The 21,878-nt window shown below is 43.4% G+C and overlaps 1 protein-coding gene across 2 annotated transcripts in view; it reads right to left on the reverse strand.

Moving 5' to 3' along the window:
• Positions 1-21,820, reverse strand: part of SMG6 (SMG6 nonsense mediated mRNA decay factor) — a 176,871-nt gene extending 155,051 nt beyond the window's left edge. Inside the window, exons 1-8 of one of the 2 annotated variants that reach the window (XM_074189201.1) lie at positions 21,710-21,820; positions 15,324-17,076; positions 14,773-14,965; positions 14,330-14,440; positions 13,209-13,315; positions 12,884-12,962; positions 9,384-9,494; positions 8,929-9,141 (exon numbers count right to left, since the gene is read on the reverse strand). In XM_074189201.1, the coding sequence (XP_074045302.1) occupies positions 8,929-9,141; positions 9,384-9,494; positions 12,884-12,962; positions 13,209-13,315; positions 14,330-14,440; positions 14,773-14,965; positions 15,324-17,076; positions 21,710-21,797 (2,655 nt within the window). In that variant the 5' untranslated portion in view covers positions 21,798-21,820. Of the gene's footprint in view, positions 1-8,928; positions 9,142-9,383; positions 9,495-12,883; positions 12,963-13,208; positions 13,316-14,329; positions 14,441-14,772; positions 14,966-15,323; positions 17,077-17,713; positions 18,243-21,709 lie in introns of those variants that run through there. The other variant, XM_074189200.1, reaches the window with a different exon arrangement.
• Positions 21,821-21,878: the final 58 nt, after the last annotated feature.

Here is a 21,878-nt window from a genome sequence, read left to right on the forward strand (position 1 = left end):
TATTGACAATGGTTCTGGCATGTGCCAAGCTGGCTTTGTTGGGGGTGATGCTCCTCGGGCTGTGTTCTCCTCCATTATTATGACACTCAAAACACCAGGATGTCATGATGGGAATGGGGCAGGACAGTTATATTTAGTGCTAAGACCAAGAACAAGAGATGTATCCTGATTCTGAAATATCTCATCGAATGAATAAAATCTGACATTATACCTTCTACAATGAACTTCACGGTTTTTTTGGTCAAGCACATAAACTGGATTTGAGTGAAGGTGTTCTGTGCAAAGGCGCCTCTCTGTCTCCTCTGAAGTTATCTGAGTCCAATGATCAGATGTCAATCAGGACAACTGGAGGTGGTCCTGAATGTGAGACAAGAGGATTAAATGACTTGCCCAAGGAAATATAGCTAGTAAGTATCAAATGTCTGAGGTTGGATTTGAACTCCTGACTTCAGGGACAGTGATCTATCCACTGTGCCACCTAGCTGTCCACAATGAGCTTCATGTAGCCCCTGAGAAATACCTTGTTCTGTTTACAGAAGATCCCTTAAACCTTAAGACCAATAGAGAGCAGATGACACAGATTATATTTGAGACTGTCAAACACCCCAACCGCTATTCAACTGTGTTGTCTCTGGTCATACCACTAGTATTGTCATTGACTTTGGAGATGGTGTCACCCACACTGTGCCCATCTCATCTACAAGGGTTATGACTTCCCCATGCCAGTCTCTGTCTAGATTTGGCTGGTCATGATCTGACAGACTTCCACATGATGATACCAACAGAAAGAGGGTATAGCTTCACTACCACAACTGAAAGGGAAATTGTTCGTGCCATCAAGGACAAGCTGGGCTCAGCAGGAGCTGGCCATTGCTGCTTCATCTTCTTCCCTGGAGAAAAGCTATGAGCTTCCTCGTGGTCAGCTGATCACCACTGGCAATGAGAGTTCAGGTGACCAGAGATCCCCTTCCACTTATTGTTCCCGAGTATGGAATCCTGGCGCTCATGAGACCACTTCCAATTCTATCATGAAATGTAATGTTGATATCTGAAAGGATCCATGTGCCAACACAATATTGTCTGGTGGTATGACCAATGTACCCTGGTATTAGTGATATTATGCAGAAAAAAAGTCCAGCCCTGGAACTGAGTAAAATGAAAATTAAGATCATTGCTCCCTAAGGAGTATTCCATGTAAGTATTATCTCTAGACTGCTGACTTTATTCTGACTTCTCTATCCACCTTCTAGCAGATGTGAACCAACAAGCAGGAATATGATGAATCTGGCTCAGCCATAGCATTTGCTGCATGAGTATTCACAAAGTAAAAATTTACCCTGGCAAATATACATCTCATATTAAGTCTCATGACACTGGGTTAAGCCTTTTTTTTAAAAGAAACTGGTCCTAGGGAAAAATGGTTATCTGATATTACACAAATATCAACACTTTTTAGATTGAGTAGTTACTAATTTGACTTCATAGTCAAGTTAAAAGTCATTCTCTTAGCTTTTAAACAGCTTTGTTCTAAGCCCTGATACAGGTTACTTCACTTTGACAGATAAGGCTAAGGCAAAGAGTTCATTTTTATGGAGAACTGACCTAATAACATGACAATATGGTATTTGGCTGACTGACACTCAACAGCTGTACAGTTTAATTTTATAAAGTATCAGAACTGTCCAGGCTATCTAAAGGTCAGATTTCCAGCATCTAAAAGAGCTGACTTGCAGAATTTCTCTCCTAAGGCTGGCAAGAGTTCATTAAATGGGTGTTATATCTTGCCACCATCCTAGCAGGTATACATATTGAATCTAAGCCTTAGGAACCAGTTTATTGTTTCACTTAACCTACTGATTCCCCTCAATGTCATGAGTCTAAGTTACTCAAGTTTGACTTGCAAAAAAAGTTTGCATTTACAACCTGTATATTTAAGCATCTAAATTAATTTATGTACATTGCCTTAATGTTCTCACATGACAATATCAAAATTTATAAGTCATACTAAGAACTGAGAACTGTAATGTCCAACATATGTAAAGAAAATAAAGTGATGCAAGTAAAAAAAGACTGTTAAAAATTTTTTTAAATGAGGGGAAACAGAGTGTTCAAGGAATCATACAATTTTTAGCCTAGGAACATTACTTTAACTGTTCATTCTCTAAATGTGAAACATTTTCCAGTGACCAAACAGGTGACATATTACTTCAAGGACTAAAGCATATCAACATTGATATTCTTTGATAGAAACTAGATCTAACATCCATAAGATAGGCAAAGATGGTAAAAGACAGAAAAAATTGGTGGGATTATAGGAAAGAAGGGACTCTAATATACTATTAGTGGAACTGTGAAGTAATAGTAATGGAACTATGAACTATGAAGAAAATAAATAAGGTGTAAAAAAAAGTGACTTTTGTACCTTTTGCCCTAGCCAGTTCAATATTACTACTTCTAAGTCTGCTAAATACAGAAAGAAAAATTATGTGCCTAGCAAATTCTACATAGAAATACTTTGGGTAGCAGTAAATAAGGAAATACAGTGGCCAGCCATCAATGAAGAAATAGCTAAATAAAATGTGAACTTATAATAGAAATGAATACTACCTAAAATACAAAAAATTAAGAAGGGATGACTTATACATCCAACTACAAAGAACACAAAATCAGTTGAAAAATATACAAAATGACTACAATAAAGTAAACAAACAAAACATGAAAGACAATCAAATTTTGTATATCATTCAAATGCTTCAGATCTGTATTATCATGACCATTGTCTTCAAAGAAAAAAAAAGAGACTGCCAGGCAAGACATGCAATAAACACCACCACAAAAAAATTAACTGCATCCTAAGAGCAAACGACTGGTTATTGAAGGGAAAAAGTGTCTAAATGAACTATTGGTGTGTGGTCAGATAACTGACTAGTAAAGGTAAAGGTTAAATCAACAGCAAGTTAGAAGTAAGGATAAAAGAAATAGATAAAGCATGCAATTGTAACGCTTTCAAGTACAGTTATTTAAAAAAGCAAATGGTGCCAAAAATTGGAGATGGAAAAATATCAAGTAACTAAACATTATTATTGTTCATTTCCTGTAAAAGATTAACCAGTGTCTGGCAATCACCACAAGGAGGTGGTCAAGAAAGCTTAAATCACCTAAGCAGGCAAACATTTGCTTTATTTGTCAAGTGGAGAAATATGACAATCACAAGCAACACCTGTTCATAGAATTAAAAATTTAAGTATAAAATACTATGGGTAAAATACAGGCAGAAGATTAACAAAAACACATCACAAAATTCAGGAATACAGTGAAGAAGAAAATTAGTTTGCAGAAAGCTTGACATAAGACACAGATAAGTCAGATGTGGCCTAAGATAAAACTAAGGAAAGGAGAAGAAATGGATGTAAAACTAAGCAGATCTAGTTTCACCATTAATGACAATGGAATCACTGCAGTGGGAGATCTAACTCCTTCAGACTCAATGGAGTGCACTGTAAAGTAGAAATGTCATTGAAGAAGCTAAGAGAGAGGATAATATAGTAAAAGTACACCAGACCTAAAGGCAGAGAGTTTAGCTCATGTCCCAGTTCTCTACTTGATTCTTGTGGGGGACCTTGAACACATCACTTAAGAATCTCCAGGTCCTTTAGTTTCCTCACTTATAAAATATCAAAACTTGGACTTTACGTGGTACTTCCAGCATTCCATCTACAGGCCTAAAAAGTCAGAAAAAGTAGCCAAACTAAAAAAATACAAAAAAGTATACTTTTTTTTAATGTATAATCACTGGAGAAGGAAACGGTAAACCATTCTAGAATCTTTGCCAAGAAAACCCCATAGACAGTACTAAAATGACAAAGGAGGTGAGCCCCTCAAGTCAGAAGATGTCTAATGCAATAAGTAGCTCCAGTACCAATGAAGTGGCTGGTCCAAAACCAGAAAAAAACAGAAAAAAAAAAAAGCTCAGATGCACATACATCTGGTGTTGAAAGTGAAGTCCAATGCTCTAAAAATTAACACCGTATAAGAATCTGGAATGTAAGATCTATGAACCAAGGTAAGCTGAATGTGGTCAGACAGGAGAAAAAAAAATAAACATCAACTTCTTGGGTGTCAGTGAACTCAAATGGACAAGAATGGGTGAATTTAATTTAAGTGATCACCACACATTACTATAGTAGCCAAGAATTGCTTAGAAGAAATAGAATAGCCCTCATAGTCAAGCACATGAAAAGCAGCACCATATAATCTCAAAAATGACAGAATAATGTTCATATCCAAGGCAAGCCATGAACATCATAGTATTATAATTATAGGCTCCAACCTCTAATGTTGAAGGGACTAAAATGAATGAAGACCTAAACATCTTCTGGAAATAACACCAAAATAAGATGTAGGGGACTGGCATAATAATGTTGGAAATCAAAAGATAATTGGGACAACAGGCAAGTTTGACAAAGTACAAAATGAAGCAGGTCAGAGACTAATAAATGGAGTTTTGTTAAGATAACTCTGGTCATAGTAATCACTCTTTATACAATATCCCAAAAGACTGGTTCTTGAAAAGGCATAGAAATTAGAAACCAAGTGAAGTTTAAATGAAGACCAAAGCTTATTATCTTCAGTTTTTAAAAGTTGTCTCATTGGGAGGCAACTAGGTGGCACAGTAGATAGAGTACTAGGCCTGGAGTCAGGAGGACCTGAGTTCAAATCCAGCCTCAGACACTTAATAATTGCCTGGCTGTGTGACCTTGGGCAAGTCACTTAACCCCATGGCCTAAAATAAATAAAACAAATTTTTCAAAGTTCTTATGCTGATGTGATTTTGCTATCTCTAATGTTTTCTTTTTTCCTTTTGGATCTGATTCTTCTCTCACAATATGTTCAAATGTGATTACCACAGATGCAAATGTAAAGACTATATCAGATTGCCTTCTGTGGACGCAGGGGGGAGCGAAGGGAGGGAGGGAGGGAGGGAGGAAAATTGTAAACCTCAAAACCTTGAAAAAACAATGACTGGTATAAACTACCACTGTATGTAATTGGAAAATAAATAAAATATTTACATAATGAAAACAATGACAACAACAACAACAAAAAGAAATTAGAAACCAAAACTTTTGGCTGTGTGGATCCCAACAAAATATAGCAAGTTCTCCAAGAGTTGGGAATACCAAAACCAAATCATCTCACCTGTCTCCTGAAGAACCTGTGGCAGACCAAGAAGCAACAAACAAGGAACAAAACTGGTTTAAGACCGGAAAAAGCAGTGTGACAAGGCTATATATTGTCATCTTATTTAACCTGTGAGCAGAGTACATCATGCACAATACTACACTGGATGAATCAAAAGAATTGAGGTTGACAGTCTCAGAAAAGTCAATGATACCATTCCGACCAGAGAAAATGAACTAAGAAGCTTCTTGCTGAAGGTAAAAAAGGAGAGTGTAAAAGCTAGTCTGAAGTTTAATATGAAAAAAACTTAATATTTTGGCAAATAGTTTCATCATTTCCTGGCAAATAGAGGGAAAAGAAAGTGTAGCAGTGTCAGATTTTATATTCTTGGGTTCAAAGATCAATGCAGATGGTGAATGAAACCAAGAACTCAGAAGATACTTGCTCCTTGGAAGGAAAGCTATGGCATATCTGGACAGCATTACCAAAAAGCAGAGACATCCCATGCTGACATAGATCAATACAGTCCAAGCTATGGTTTTTCTAGCAGCAATATGGCTGTGAATGTTGGATCATAAGGAAAGTTAAGCACTGAAAAATCGATACTTTTAAATTGTGCTGCTAGAGAAGACTTTCGAGAGTCCCACAGATATTTAGGAGGTCAAAATCAGTCAATACTTAAAGAAATTAATTCAGGCTATTCACCGTAAGATGAAATACGGAAGGTGAAACTTAAATACTTTGCAAAACCACATAATGAGAAGAGGGGACTCATTGGAAAAAACTCAGATGTTGGAAAAGATTAAAGGTAAAAAAGGAAAAGGGGAGGGCAGAGGATAAGATGGGTAACTAATGTCATGGAAACAATGGATATGAGCTTGGACAGACTTCAGGAGATAGTAGAGCTTAGAAGGGCCTGGCATGTTATGGTGCATGGGATCATGAAGCACTGGACATGAGTGAACAACAGACACCCACCACCACCACCATCAGCTAAACCAAACACAGAGAAGATTTTCACACTGGTTCGACCACAAATTTTTTTATTTTTCTTAAAATATTTACTTTTACTGATGTGTGTTATTAGTGCACCATCATTTCTGAATATGCCATCATCTTAGACCCTTATTACGCAAAGAGAAGACCTTCCTTGCAATAAAAAAACTGATCCAGTGACTAATTCATTAGCCCCACCTCCCTGCCAAGAGGAGAAAGTTAGATTTATTATCTGTTCTCTTAAGATATGACCCTTTTTTTGATTCTCCACACCCAAGACACCTCAAGAGTGGGAGTGTGGGAGTTAATCTAAAAATGGGGGGGGACAGAGGGAGAATAAGCATTACATTATTACATTAAACATCAATAATTATCTCAAAAATAGTGATGAGGATGTCAGTAATTTTCTCAAAAGGTAATGGAGAGGGGCGGCTAGGTGGCGCAGTGGATAAAGCACCGGCCCTGGAGTCAGGAGTACCTGGGTTCAAATCCGGTCTCAGACACTTAGTACTGACCTAGCTGTGTGGCCTTGGGCAAGCCACTGAACCCCATTTGCCTTGGAAAAAAACCTAAAAAAAAAATATAATAAAAAAAGGTAATGGAGAAGACAACCACCATCAATACATATACCTACTTTCTCAACTCTATAAAATCGAAGAATACTGTACACTTATTCTTTTTTTTTTCAGGTTTTTGCAAGGCAAATGGGGTTCAGTGACTTGCCCAAGGCCACACAGCTAGGTCATTATTAAGTGTCTGAGACCGGATTTGAACCCAGGTACTCCTGACTCCAGGGCCGGTGCTTTATCCACTGCGCCACCTAGCCGCCCCTGTACACTTGTTCTTAACTATAAAAAGGGAAAAGTCAAGACTTCAACAGTTGGACTGAAAAATGTAAAGATATAAGTGGGTTTTGTTTATTACAAAAAATATTTGAGTAGGTAAAACAAAATAGCGCTTTACAAGATCTTCTGAAACAAGCAGTCTCATGCATATGAAGATAAGATTCCTTAATTGATGAAATCAAAGGTAACTCTATTCAACGAGTTCTTAATTACAAATACTGAATAATGCACAAAGGTGCTTGCCAGTGTCATGGAAGATGTTCTATGGCAAGATAAAATAGAAAAGAAATTCCCTATAAATGGTAAAGTCTTCCACCAGATGCTTCTAAATGTATTTCACACTGTATTGACTATACCTGACTTTCCCAGTCTCCTAAACATGATTCAAACTCACTTGAAAGGGAATATCCAAGGGCAGTTAGGTAGCACAATGGATAGAGCACCATACCTGAAGTCAGGAATATCTGGGTTCAAATCCGGCCCCAGACACTTAAAAATTGTCTGTGTGACCTTGGACAAGTCACTTAACCCCATTGCCTTAAATAAACAAAAAACTTTTTTTAAAAAAGGGAATATCCATAGCCCAACATCCCTTAGGGAAAATAATCCATACCAGGAAAAAAACAAATAGATGGAAAAATGCACATTGCCCAGAGGTGCTGCTATGACAGACTTGCCCTACCTCATACCCTCCCTACCTCATCCCAACCCATAAGTTCATTACCACATAAAACCTGGACAAGCGCTGTACATCCAGGTTGAGCTCATGATTGAAGATGAAGAATGGAATGGGTTCCCTTGAATTTGAGAGACTGTGTCATATTTTCAACAATTCCATGCTACTCCCCAATTCAAAAACCCTAGTCTTTGTAACATAATAAAAATAATCCAGGATGGCTGTATAAAATTTCAAATCACAGAAAACCATAATCTTCAAAAAAATCAAAACTGAGTGACCTAAACTACACAGGAGAGATGCACTAAGTAAAAGACTAAATATATATATATATATATGAATGATATATTATGCACATTATGATATGCACTGACAAAGATTGTCTTCACATCAATGAATTTATAGAGTCTCTAAAATATAGAGCCTGAAAACAGTCTGACAATGAAAAGTTTACAGTAGCCACCAAGATGAAAAGAAGGAAAAACAATAAATGGACCAAAGCACTAAATCAACTCCATAGGCACAGGGTTTAAAATTTAAAGATTCACCCAGCAGTAATGATTACTTTCAAAATCATACAGAGAACCAGTTACTGAAAACCAAAAAGCAAACAGGAAAAGGAATGTAAAACTGAAGTTTCCAAACCCCAAAAGAAAAAAGTCCCATATATCAAGAAATCAAGCAATCAGAAAGAACAACTCTGTTTCAACAATTATTTCCTGGAAATGGTAGATCCAACTTTAATGATTAACATTTCTTCTGATCTCTTAGGACAGAGTCAACTCTCTGGCCCCCAAAACAAAGGAGGAAATCTCAAATAGAACCAAGTTAATTTAACTATCTTTCTGAGGTCAATCTGCAAACTGCTCTAGTCTCAGTAGAAGAAAACTTACAGCAAGAAGATTCTAGATGGGAGTATGTAAACCCACAACAGACCAGGCTAATCTAGGACATCAAAAATGTCTTTTCCCACGGTCAGGGCACCCAAATGAAAAGGATGTGAATCAGCCTCTTTCTGAAGTCACACAGTGCCACCCAGTGGTGAGAGAGAGAGAGAGGGGGACACAGTTGCAAGAAAGGAAGCTGGAGCAGAGGGAAGAAGAGAGGACCACTGAGGTCCCCCATTTCCCTTATTCTGTGCAGAAACTACATCAAGCCCACATTATTGTGTGCACACAACAGACCACAGAGGCCATCTTTCAGCTAACTAGGCCAGCCACGGGTACTCACATCACTGGGGCTTAAGCTGCCAAGGCCATTCTCCTGCTCAGAGTCTTTCCCAGACTCAGTGCCCTGGGAAGATCGGAAGTGAGAGGGATGTATCCAAATTTCCAGGCGGGTCGTGTCATCACCAATGTGTCGAAAAGTTGATCTCCTGCCTTTTCTCCATCGGTTAGGGCTTTGTTCCTGCTCTTCATGCTGCTTTTTCTCCATCTGCTCTGCCTGCATGTAAACATATACACACATTCAGACTCCCCTAGGTCCAGCTAAGATACAAAGTATGAAAGGTGAAGGTATTCCCCCCCAGTGGATGGATGGCAGCGCTCCATTGGCATGGCCCCTTTGAAGCTATGAATTCTCTGAACTGGCTGTTGTGGCAGACCTAGTCTGACAGCCAAGCGCTTCCTTCTTCCCAGAGCCCAGTGCTGGTGGGACTCTTCTGCGGGTCCCACACCCCCACTCACCTTTCGCTTAGTCTCTTCAAATAAGCTCATGAGGCTCTCCTTTGCTGTAAGGATAGGGTTGCTAGCAGCTAAACTGCGCATGTAATAGTATACAGCATCCAGCTTCCTCCTCTGTCAAAACAAAGTAGACATTCTCAGGTCCCTCTCAAAGCCCAGTCAGAGGCAAACTGACCCAAAGATTCCTGTTAGCCTTCCTAGACTTCCTAAAAGTCTCCAAAGGGAAAATCTTCCACTCAGACACACACAGACTTATTCGCAATCCTGCAAGAGTGGTGGAGGAGAGAGGCAGCCCAGGCTTTTCCTGGCCTTCAGCACCAGCCTGGCCTTTGCAGCCAAGCAGACTAGGTTTTTTGAATTAGCAAGTAGCATGGAATTGTTGAAGGTATGACGTAATCTCTCAAATGCAAGAGAACCCACTCCATTCTCCATCTTCAAACCCTTGTCTTCACTCTCCATTCTTCAGACCTCAAGTTTTCTAAACTCCTGCAAGAAGTCTCCACTCCTCATTGATTTCTCCCGTGACTAAAAACCCCACCCCTTTTTTGTGAGGCCTGAGACTAGTCAATACACTTTATCACTGTCTTAAAGAATTCCAAGGTAAACATGCAGTTTGTATTACCAACTAGATTGAGGGAAGGGACTATGGATTTCTATTTCTTTTAGTCAAAAAAAATTGATAAATGTTCACTGTTTGGCAGGCTCTGCACTAAGTGCCGGAGGTCCAGAGAAAGGCAAAAACAATCCATCCTTGAGAAGCAGGTGTTCTAGTGAGGGAGACAACCTAGAAAGAATTCACTAGACAGAATTAAGTCATATGAGAGGCCAAGGCATTATTTACTAGGGGGCCTAGGAAAGGGAAACTTGCACCAAGTGTTGATGGGTGGAGATGAGGAGGATCAAGGGCAGAGAGAATCAAGTCTAAGGAGCCTGGACAGAGTCTCAGAGAGTAGAGGGGTGCCATGGTCAGACTTAATTTTTTAAAAAAAAAACCACCCTGGCATGGCCAAATGAGGCAGAGAGGATCAGAGAATACAAAAGGGACAGTTTTCATTACATAAAAGAAACATTTTTACCCAATAAAACTGTAGCTAAAATTATTAGGGAAACAAGCAAGAAAATAATACATAAATAACTGACCCTTATGTATAGAAAGAGCTATTGCTCAATAAGCAGAGATCCAAGCTACCATCAGTCATAGGATAAAATTCAAATCACTAAAAAAAAAAAAAAAAAAACAAGTAAAAAGCAAATGAAAGGAACTCTGAAGTTCTACCCTCATCAGACTGGTAGAGAAGACAAAAAAGAAAAATCATAAACACTGGCAGGTTCTGAGGGAAAAGGCACAACAATGTACTGTAGGTCAGATTGCAACATGACAACCATTCTGGAAAGCAACCTGGATCTCTGTCCCAAAAGTCACTCAATTAAACAGACTATTCAAACACAATGAATTCTGTTTTGGGGATTGCTGAGTTTGTGAGAAGTCCAGGAAGCAGATGGTGATTTGAAACTGTAACTCAGGAAAGAGACTTAGGACTAGATACAGAGATCTTGGAATCATCCATAATTAAAACCAGGGGAGTCAATGAAATCAAATAAGACAGTATTTTTTTTTTTAGATTTTTGCAAGGCAATGGAGTTAAGAGGCTTGCCCAAGGTCACACAGCTAGGTAATTATTAAGTATTTGAGGCCAGATTTGAACTCGGGTACTCCTGACTCCAGGGCCGGTGCTCTATCCATTGTGCTACCTAGTTCCCCCTCAAGTGAGACAGTATTAAAAAAAAAAAGATGGGGGGCGGGGCAGGAGGAGAGAGAGCTGCACCCGGGGCTACTTTGTATCCCTCACGGTACCTTTTATGCCTATGTCAGAAACATAGTAACATAATATATTCTCAACAAATATTTGACTGATTAGGAAAGAAAATGAATGACATTAGGTAAAAAAAATATGGAATCAACTGGTTGAAACAAACCACTTAGGTGAGTTAAGGATAGAAAATGTTTTTCTAGGGAAGGCTAGAGCTACATGAAAGCAAGATATATTTCTTTCAGAATGCTGGATATCTTTCGGAAAGAGCTACAAAAGGTCACACACAAGGGGCAGCTAGGTGGCGTAGTGGATAAAGCACCGGCCCTGGAATCAGGAGTACCCGGGTTCAAATCCGGTCTCAGACACTTAATTACCTAGCTGTGTGGCCTTGGGCAAGTGACTTAACCCCATTTGCCTTGCAAAAAAAAAACCTAAAAAAAAATGTCACACACAAAGAAAAAGGAAAAAAAAGGAGGAAGATAGGCAAGAAAGAATTATAGCCTCGGGCAAGCGGAGAGGAGGAAAGATCAAGACAGATAAAGGTAGAGAAGAGATTCAGAACTCAGACTGGACTGTGGTTGTGCATTTTTGTGAGCTATACTAATTACTAAATTACTACAACCTGGCTTCTTGGCCCCAGGACCAGGGATCTGTTTGCTGAGCCAGTCAATGACCCTACAGCAGAGTCAGAGTGAAAGGAGAGAGAAAATAAGAGTACATGGTAGTGGAGAAATAAGAAAGGAGGGAGTTGCGATCAGCAATGGCAACAGTGGAAAAATATGGAAGTAACTTTTGTGATGGACTTATCATAAAGAATGAGATCCACCCATGGCAGAGTTGTTGGTGTTGGAACAAAGACTCAAGCACATTTTTTGTTATTATTATTTGGGGGAGGGTGCAGGGCAAGTGGGGCTGGATGGCCTGCCTGTGGCCACATAGCAGGGTGATCTTTGGGTGTCTGGAGACGGATTTGGACCCAGGTGCTCCTGGCTCAAGGGCCAATGCTCTGTCTGCCACCCAGCCACCCCTACTATTATTACTATTTTATTTTATTTTGGGTCTTTTTTTCTTCCTTTTGGTTTTTGCAGAGCAGTGGGGATCGGGGAGCTTGCATGTCACACGGCTGGGTGATTGTTGGGTTTACGAGGCTGGATATGGACTCGGGTGCTCATGGCTCCAGGGCTGGTGCTTCGTCCATTGAGCCACCTGGCCATACCTACAATTATTACTGTTATTTTTTTTAATTTTTTCTCTCCCCTTTACTTTTTTCACCCAAGCAAGTCTATCTATATTCATGGGGGAAGAGGGCTATTTTGTTTACTTGTAAACAAGATTATTTTATTAATGTAAAAAAAACCATCTGTACAAAATGAGAATAAAAAATAAATTAAAAAAAATAAAATAAATTACTACAACCTGCTTTTGATTGGGCAGAGAACTTCAGGGTCCTTACTGCTTTTGAGCTGATTAAAAATCACTCTTCTAGTTTCTTCACTTATAATTATCCTTAACCCTTCAGATGTTCCCTCTGACCAGATGGCCATAAAAGGAGGCACAAAAAGAGAGGCGGCAAAGAAAAGTGGATGTTGGCAGTGCTACTATGTAAGGCCAGTGATGTAATACTCAACTTCCAACTTTACCACTTGTGATGAGCCTGAATCCCTCGTCTCCCTCCCCAGCTATGCTTACCGTATACACGGCCAACAGCGCCAGCTGATTATAAGGTCGACCATTCTTGGGAGCAATGTGCTGAGCCTTCAGGTACCAGCTAAATTGCAAAGGGAACAAGATCCCAAGTTAGCTCGAGATGGGCCATCTCCTACTCTGTGGCTGTTTTCTCCCACCCGACCAACCAAGCCAGGAGCTGTCACTAAAGCACTGAAGACCAAAGAAGTGGGGTTGGAGCCTTCCTACTAGTCTGTGGACTGGTTGGGTGGGGCACAGTGCAGGCTTCTGCCCAGTTTTCATAGTAGGCCTAAACTTGAAGAATAAGGAGGAAACAAACAACTAGTACCTTCGTGCTTTCCCATAGTTAGTCGTGTCATTGGCTTGTTCCCGATACCTGGAAATGTCTCCTTGACAAATCATACATCGCTGGGCACTGATTAATGCATACTTCACCTTCAAGTAAACAGTAAGCAAACATATGAGGAAAATGTGAATTATAAGAGTAGCAGCAAAATAGAGTTTTCAACAAGGGATGCTGTGTAGTAATAAGACCAGTTTATTTATATGGGAACAACATCCAATTTTATGTGATACTGAAGGAAAAAAAGGATAGAGGAAGAAGCAAGAAAATGAGATCTGTCTCCTTATGCTAAGAAATCAGGGCTCAATGACCATGGATGGAGAACCCTAAAGAATTTTTTCAGAAAAAAAAGTCAATTTTGTTGATATTTTCCATTTTTCCATGGGATGGGGCTGAATCAGTTATTTTCCAGGTGCAAGGACCTTCACTGTAAACTCCCCTCTGTCTCCTCTGCCACTTCTAGTCTCAGAGAGGGGGCAGTGAGAGAAAGGAAGGAAAGAGGTTTTTCTTTTTTTTTTATTTAAGGCAATCACCCAAGGTCACAGAGTTAGGCAATTATTAAGTGTCTGAGGCTGCATTTGAACTCAGGTCCTCTTGACGCCAGGGCTGGTGCTCTATCCACTGTGCCATTTAGCTGCCCCTTAAGAGGCTTTTCTTAAAAAGAGAACCTGTCACTGTCCTAAGTACTTTACAAATATCTTCACCAATACCACAAGTCTTGAGGGTGGGTGCTATTATCACCTCCATTTTACAAAGGATAAATGACTTCGGATTCTTCCTGGCCCCAGGTTCTCTCACTTTGTCATCCATACCCTCCAGAAGCTACATAACTTCCTCAAGATCACAAAAGTCAGTATGCATCTAAAACAGAACTTAAACCCAAGTCTTCCCTACTATGAGACCAATTCTCTAACCCCTGTTCCATGCTACCTCTTTCTATATAACTCCAAAAATTCTGTTTCTTGACTCTTTTCTTAGCAGCTATAATCTTTCACTCTCCTATCAGCATACCAGGCCTCCCTGGCTCAATGCAACAATATACTGGGAAATAATTAAGGCAATATAGAAACGGTCCAAGTCCACATGAGAATTATAAGCATTCTTACCATTTTCCTTAATGGTTTGCTTCGAATAGCCAGACCATCCATGTAGTCCTCTAGTTTAAACTGGTATGTAACCTGCAGTTTCTGAAGCAGACTATCAAAGAAGCTAGTGCCCTGAGGAGAGAAGAGATGTGAAGAAGTTGTGACAGAATGGGAAAATAAGTTCCACCCTCCCCATGGAAGATCAAAGAGAGAAAATAAGACTAGAAGATGCAAAATTCTGCTACTCTGCCAATACTCCCAGAGTGTCAGATAGAAGACCCAGACTACTCCCCATTATAAGCTTCATCAACATGAAAAAGGAAATGAGGAGGTCTCCAGCCAGGCCATCTTTCTGGCTCAACATACATAGGGAAACTCGATGTCAACCACAACAACCCTCACCAGTATGAAATCAGCCCCCTCCCAGCCCAGGGAGAGTGCCCCACCTTATGCAGGGGGCTCACCTCATCCAGAAGTTCCAGCAGCCTGTTCCGAATCTGCTCTGGGTTCTCAGCATTTGGATCCTTAAGCAGCTGCCTGAATTTCTCAATGACCTGGTAGAATGCACTCTTCCATAGGATCTGGTCCACATTCTGGTGATCGGAGAACTCGATGTCCAAGAGGAGGCAGCGCTCATAAAGCTGCACCAGCTCCACTCTAAAATGGAATGTGTCCTCAGGTAAAATCAAAAGCCGCCATACCTTTCTGCTAATAGCAACCTTCATCCGGACCCCTCTACACACACACACACACACACACACACACACAGTGACCTCAGGACACAGGCTGCCCAAACAAGGGATTTTCAGCTGATACAAGATCTTCTTCCCTTCTCCATTTCAGGAAGCCACACTCACTCAAAGGTACATATTTTCTTGAAGAGGGGCAGGAGGTGGGGAAAACTTGAACATTTCTCTCTTTCGGACTGCACATATTTGCTGCTGTTTTCTCACCTCCCCCCAGGGTGTATGCTCCTGCCCATCTGCACCCCTCCCTACCAGTTGATACCACATACCTGAGCTGGGCCATCTTCTCCAACCCCTCAGGGCTTATCCGATCCCTGGAGAGCAGGTTACTGAGCTGCAGTTCCTGGTTGTCAGCCACTCGAAGAAGCCGATGGAGCTCCTGCTGCTGCAGGTCCCTCACCTGCTGCTCCATCTCTTCTGGACTCAAGGAGTTGGCAGGAAGAGGACCACAGACATATTGCCCAGATGGAGCAGGGTAGCCAGGGTAGTAAGCTCCTGGATACACACCATTTGTAGGGCCCAGGGGATACTGCATCGGGCCATAGCCTGTGTATGGATACTGATGTCCAGGGCCTGGTGCCCGGGGATAATAATAAGGGTTGTCAGAGTTTTGAAACTTATAGTAAGATGCCTGGGCTTGGCGTGAGTCCCCCCAAGAAGTGGGGCTGACTTCATCATCAGTATCCAGGAAGTGAAGTTGAGGGGTCTGGCTCTTCAGAGCAGGCTTCTGGTCAGGATTGTTTGGGTCCCATAGTCGCCGGGAAGTGCCGCCCCGGCCCCGATTCCGAGATCCCTTACCACCAGCTCCAAAGAGAAGCTTCGATCCCAAAAGTGTAGATTCTGGAGATCCTGTTGTAGTAACTGAGAGAGCTGTGTGGGCAGGTAAGATCAGAATGCCCCGACCACGACCCCGAAGTTCCTGGTTTGGGGCTTTGGACTCTTGCTTTTCTGGGGCCTTGCTCATACTGCCAGAGCCCTTGTCAGCTTTCAGTCGATCCACATCTTCCTTGGTCAGTCTCCCCATGGATACATCCTTGTTCACAATCTCTGCATCAAAAGTGACCCGAAGGCCACCTCGGTTCTCCTTACCTTCATTTCTCCGCTCACCTTCCCCGTGGCAAGACCAGCTTCTGTCCAAAGGTTTCCTCCTCTCTGAACTCCTGCGGGCTCCCAGGAGCTCTTGCTCCTCAGTTCGGTCTTCATCCAGTGAGTCCGTGGAAGACATAGACACCTGCTTCTTCAGACGCGGCCTCTCTTTAGCCCGATCCTGGCGCCGACGCCGACCACCCCCATCAGTGAGTCCAGTCCCCTCGGCACTATTGTTGCTCCCAGCTGAGCTGGTGCTACAAGTGCGATAGCGATTCCTCCGCTTGTCTGAACGTGAGTAACGCTTAGCTGAGCCAGGCTTGCCCTGGAGTGTGTCATCATGGACTCTTCTTGTCCCTTCCCCCTTTTCAGTCTTTTTGCCCTTTTCTCCCCTGAGGGTCTTCTGGTTCTTCTCTGCCTCATCTCTAGAGGACTTGGCCTTGACACCATCTTTCCCTGGGTCCTTTTCAGGCTCATTGTCCTCAACTCTGAGCTGCTCTACCTGACTGAGGACCTCATTCTCTTCCACTCGGCCAGCCAGATCTTTTGCAATATTCTGTAGGCGTCTTCCTGGTTGATAGATCTGTAAATCAGGTTTCTTTGTTCTCTTAATAATTCTGAGAGACCGATCATCTTGTCCTGAGGGTTTAGGACAAGATCCCAGTCCCTGGAAGGGTTCTTTCCTTTCTGTGTCTGCAGGGCCATTTTGCTGTTGGCTGTCCACCCCCTTGCAGAGATCTTGAATGGCTTGGGTTCCATTTTCAAGAGCAGAGGTATCTCTGTCATTGGCAGTTTCATCCCTGAATTCCTCAGTCCCTGAAGGCTCCTTGATTTTGGTTTTGTTCCTCAGTCGGGAAAGACCAGGCTTATAGATTTCCAGATCTGGGCGCCTATTATCTTTACGCTGCCTGGGCTCCTTCATTTCTTTCATGTTTTCTATAGGGAGGAGGGTAAGGGGGAGGAGAGAGAGAGGGAGAGAGAGAGAGAGTTACTATGATTATGTAACAGAAAAACAGGGCAAGATTACACACCCAAATGTTCATATTGGCAAGCAGGGAAGGAAAGGTCTCCAGAGGCCCCTGGAGCAGAAGGTGTTTTGAAATGGAAACAAAACAAGAACTAAAATTTTGGGTTTACATATGAGCTCAGCATTTGGCAAGGAAAAGAATCTGAGTTGGGTCTACCTACATATAAAACTAGGAAAAAAAGAAAATTATGTACTCTGGAATTACCAGAACTCTCATTCAGCACTCTCTTAAGAGTCCAAATCAACCAATCTGATGATTCCCTTCACCAATATTCTCTATCTTCAGAACCTCTTGAGTCATCTTAGATCATTCTCCCTTTGCCTCTTAGGTGTGGTTAAACACTAAAAGAATTGTGGGATGGCTGATTTTTACTAAAAAATATTTTGAAAGAGAAAAGAGATATGCACATAGCAATCCAAAAATCCAGTCAGCTTCCTCTAGATACCCAGTTTCTGATCCCACACTGTCTAAACCTGTAGACCAATGGTATCACTTTAGTAATCCCCTCCTTGAGGGAAAAAGCAGAGGGTACCAAGCACACACACCTCCTGTTGGAGAAAACAGGAAGCAGTTCCTCTCACATTCTTCAACTCCACTCATGCTCACCAACTCCCTGACAGCAGCCAGCAAAGCCATTCCAAGGAAATAGTGTACAGGCCCCCATCATTAGAATGCTGGGGCCAGTTGCTGCCACGACGATGGAATGTAAGAAGGAAAAGGTTCTGCAAGGGAGCTTTCCCTGGAAGATGCTGGAAGGATTGTGACATGCTCTCCAAGCACCCAACTGGCAGATGCAAAAAAAGGGAATGAATTTAGACTCAAGGGAGCCATGATTCTGGTAATCATTGCTCAGGCTCCACCTACTCGCCTGTCACTATGATAGGAAAGTCACTTAGCTTTGGGAGTTCTGCTCCCCTCTCTGCGAAAAGAGAATGTTACTACCTGCAGTGATTAACCATATTTAAAGAAAATGTGGCATGAAGGTGTGAGTGTTAATACAGTTCTCAGAAGAAAGGTGCTATGGAAATAGCCAGTGTTGTTCTGTAAACACTTCACCCAACAACTCTAAAACAGTAACCGTCACTTCCAAAGTGAGCTTCTATTTTTAATAAAACTAATGATCAGGGAATAGTCTTTCAAACAATGACAAAACTAGAGGAAAAAAAAGGCATTTTTTTTTTTGCTGTGGAAAAAAGACTTTAGAATAAAAAGAATAAGAGAATAGGGCTGCTAAAACAAATACAGAAGACCATTAAATCCATTTTGGGGGGTGAAGGGGTGGCAAGGAAATGGGGTTAAATGACTTGCCCAATGTCACACAGCTAGTAAGACCAGATTTGAACTCAAGTCCTTCCTGACTCCAGAGATACTGCTCTATCCACTAAGTCACCTACTAGCTGCCCCCATTCAGTCTATTTTAAAGACAACCCCCTTTGTTCATCCCAAAAAGGATGAAAAAAAGAGACTGCAAAGCAGGGATGGAGACAAGTCAAGGAGCCACAAAATCCATTTCACAGCCTTTTTTTTTCACTCCATGGCTTTTTATTGCTTAAAACCATAGATCCTTCCTCAAGACATGCTCTCGATAAACTCTCTGCACCACTGACCAGTCCCTCCTTCATAATTTTTTTCCCTTCCCTGGGCTCTTTTGACCCTGTGTCTTCACATGTCTGATTATTCCCCCACAAGATAATTGTCCACATACCACTCCCCTTATCAGTAAGCCTCTGACCTAGGTCTTTTTCTTCTTCCATTTTCCCTCTCCTCCTGGTTTCATAGGTTTTCCTAGGTTTAAGTATCATCTAAGTAGATAATACCCCAATCTATATATCAAGGTCTCAAGTCTCCCATGTGCTCAAATCCCACATCAACAACAGTCCACTAGATGCTTGATTTTTGTCCTTTGTTATCGAAGACCACCAAAATGCCATCACTATGCTACAAATTACAGTGTGATTTATTGTGGCTGATCGGACCAACATGAGTTCGGATGCTCTACCACAGGTTGGGGATGAACAGTCCATGTGAACACCTAGGGTGTTTACTCTAAACTTACATATCTCACATTTCCTTTGAACTGCTTCAGTTGTGCCTTGCTCATAAGACCCCAACACACTCTCTGATGAGGGCTCACCATGCTGGATGGTTGTGTGTCAGTGTCTTCCACACTGTACAATCACGTTCTTAAGAGAGACCTTCAAGAGTGTCCCTGAATTGCTTCTTCTGACCCCCTTGTGAGTGATTGCCCTGTGAGTACACTAGATAAACTTGACCTGGATGTCCCATGGTCAACTCAAATGCAGCATTAGGACACCGCCACTCAGTCAGTCATAGTTACAACTTCAGAAGTATTCTCAGCCCTTCCTTCTCCCTCCCATAATGCTGCTTCTCTTATCCTCTACCTGATCCCTTCTCTCAGGTCAGAGCTACCCTGTTTTATGCCCTCATCTTGTCTCTCCTGGACTACTGCAAAAGAAGTCTGACTGCTCTGCTTCTGATCTTCCTCTTCTCCTTTCACCCTCCACAAAGCTGTCAAAATAAACTGCCAAAAGAAGTTTCAGTGACTTTCAAGGACCTCTGGGAAAAAGAGAGAAACTCCTCAGATAAGTTAAAGTCCCACACAACCTGGTTCCAGTCTATCTCTCCAGACTCACTCCATACTACTACTACTACTACTACTACTACTACTACTACTACTACTACTACTACTACTACTACTACTACTACTACACCCCTCCTGGCACTTTCCATTCTAAACAGACATACTTCCAGTCTTCAACTTCTTGGCCTGCCCCTTGTCAGGGCTCCCCAGCTTCCTTCCAGGTGTCATTGCCCCCTGGACCTGACTGCCAGTTCTCTTTCTCTCCTTTTTGACTCCTCTGTTTATGTATATTCTAGTTCCTAATAAAACATAACCAGCTCTTGGGAAGCAGGAATAGTCCTTGGGTCTAAAAAGAAGCTGGCCTGTACCTAACATACACTTAATGATAGTTCAACTGATTTCAACTGAAAATGCCCATGGACCATCTCCTGTGTGGCTCCCAGTCCTGAGGAAGTGCTGCTCCTGGGTTCCCAGTTACCCAAGTGATCAACCCTGATGCCTACAAACAAGGTAGGCTGATTCAGTCTTCCCCATCATCCAGGGAAAATGCTCCTGGAGACAAGCCCTTCTAAGAATCCATTTGCTGTCTGTGAAAAAACTAAAGAAGTGAGAAGGCAGTCACAGGTTGCTTTGCCTCTCTAATTTCACTGATTTTTTTTTTCTTTCAGCAGAAAAGATGTTAAGAATATGGGACCAGAGTGGGTGGGAGTAGATGAAAAAGAGAAAGTAGGGCCTGGGGTAGAGGGAAAAAAGAAAGTAGGAGGAGAAGAGGTAGGATCTAGGTGGTGGAGAGGAAGAGAAATTGTAGGGGAAAGAAGGTGTGTTAGGGAAAACGAGAAGAGGTAGGCTTGAGGGTGGGGTGGAGGAGAGAATGGGCAAAATGGAAGGAGAAGAGACAGAAGCTGCAGGAGAGGTAGGACCTGAAAGAAGGAGGAGAAAGGTCTGAAAGTGAAAAGAAAAGTTAAGGGAGAAAAAGAGGGAGGGAAGAAGAGATAGGATCTGAAGGGTAGGAAGAGGAGGTAGGACAGGAGAAGAAGAGGCTGGACCTGTGCAGGAGGAGAAGGAAAACAGATAGGCCAAGGGGAGAGATGGGGGGGGGGGGGTAGGAAAGGAGGTAGAAACTGAAAAGGGGACAGGAAGGAGTTGGGGGGAGAAGAGGTATGAGGTGGGAAGGGAAGGAGGACGTGGAGGGAAGGCAGGAGGGAGGCCGAGGAGAGAGTAGGAGGGAGAGAAGAGAAAGGATCCGGTGGGGAGGGGAAAGAGATGAAGTAGGACCTGGGGGGCAGGAGGGGGTGGAAATTGGAGGGGGGCAGGAGGGAGGGAGGGAGGGGGAGGGAAGTGGCAGCTGGGGAGAGGCAGGAGGTAAGAGGGAGAACATAGACACGGGGGGGGGGGGGGGAGGTAAGGGGGGCGGAGAGGAGGCCTGAGCTCCACACTCCCCCTGCCCCGGAGCTCCCCGCCCCCCCCCCTGCCCCAGGGCTCCACACCCCCCCTGCCCCGGAGCTCCCCTGCCACACCCGGAGCTCGCCTGCCCCCGGGGCTCCCCTCCCCTGCTCCGGGGCTCCCCTGCCCCGGGGCTCCCCGGCCCCTGCCCCGGGGCTCCACACCCCCCCCCGGCCCCCGGGGCTCCACGCCCCCTGCCCCGGGGCCCCTGCCCCCTGCCCCGGGGCTCCACACCCCCCCCCGGCGCCCCGGGGCTCCCCGCCCCCTGCACCGGGGCTCCCCGCCCCCTGCCCCTGGGCTCCACACCCCCCCCGGCCCCCGGGGCTCCACACCCCCCCTGCCCCCGGGGCTCCCCGCCCCTGCCCCCGGGGCTCCCCGCCCCCTGCCCCTGGGCTCCACACCCCCCCCCCGGCCCCCCGGGGCTCCCCGGAGGGCGCCGGGGGCGGGGGCTCGCAGGCCCGGCCCAGCCGGAGCGGGGCGGGGCGGCGCGGCTCACCTCGGGCGCCCGCCTGCGGGGCCAGGGCAGCCAGGATCCCCCGCAGCTCGGCCGCCGAGACCCGGACGCGCTCCAGCCCCTCCGCCATCTTCGCCGCCGCCGCCGCCGCGCGCAGCCAGGAAACCGCGACGGACGGACGGACAGCCGGACGGGCGGGCGGGCGGCGCGC

This window comes from Macrotis lagotis, chromosome 5, assembly GCF_037893015.1.
Source record: "Macrotis lagotis isolate mMagLag1 chromosome 5, bilby.v1.9.chrom.fasta, whole genome shotgun sequence".
NCBI classification, from domain to species: Eukaryota; Metazoa; Chordata; class Mammalia; order Peramelemorphia; family Peramelidae; genus Macrotis; species Macrotis lagotis.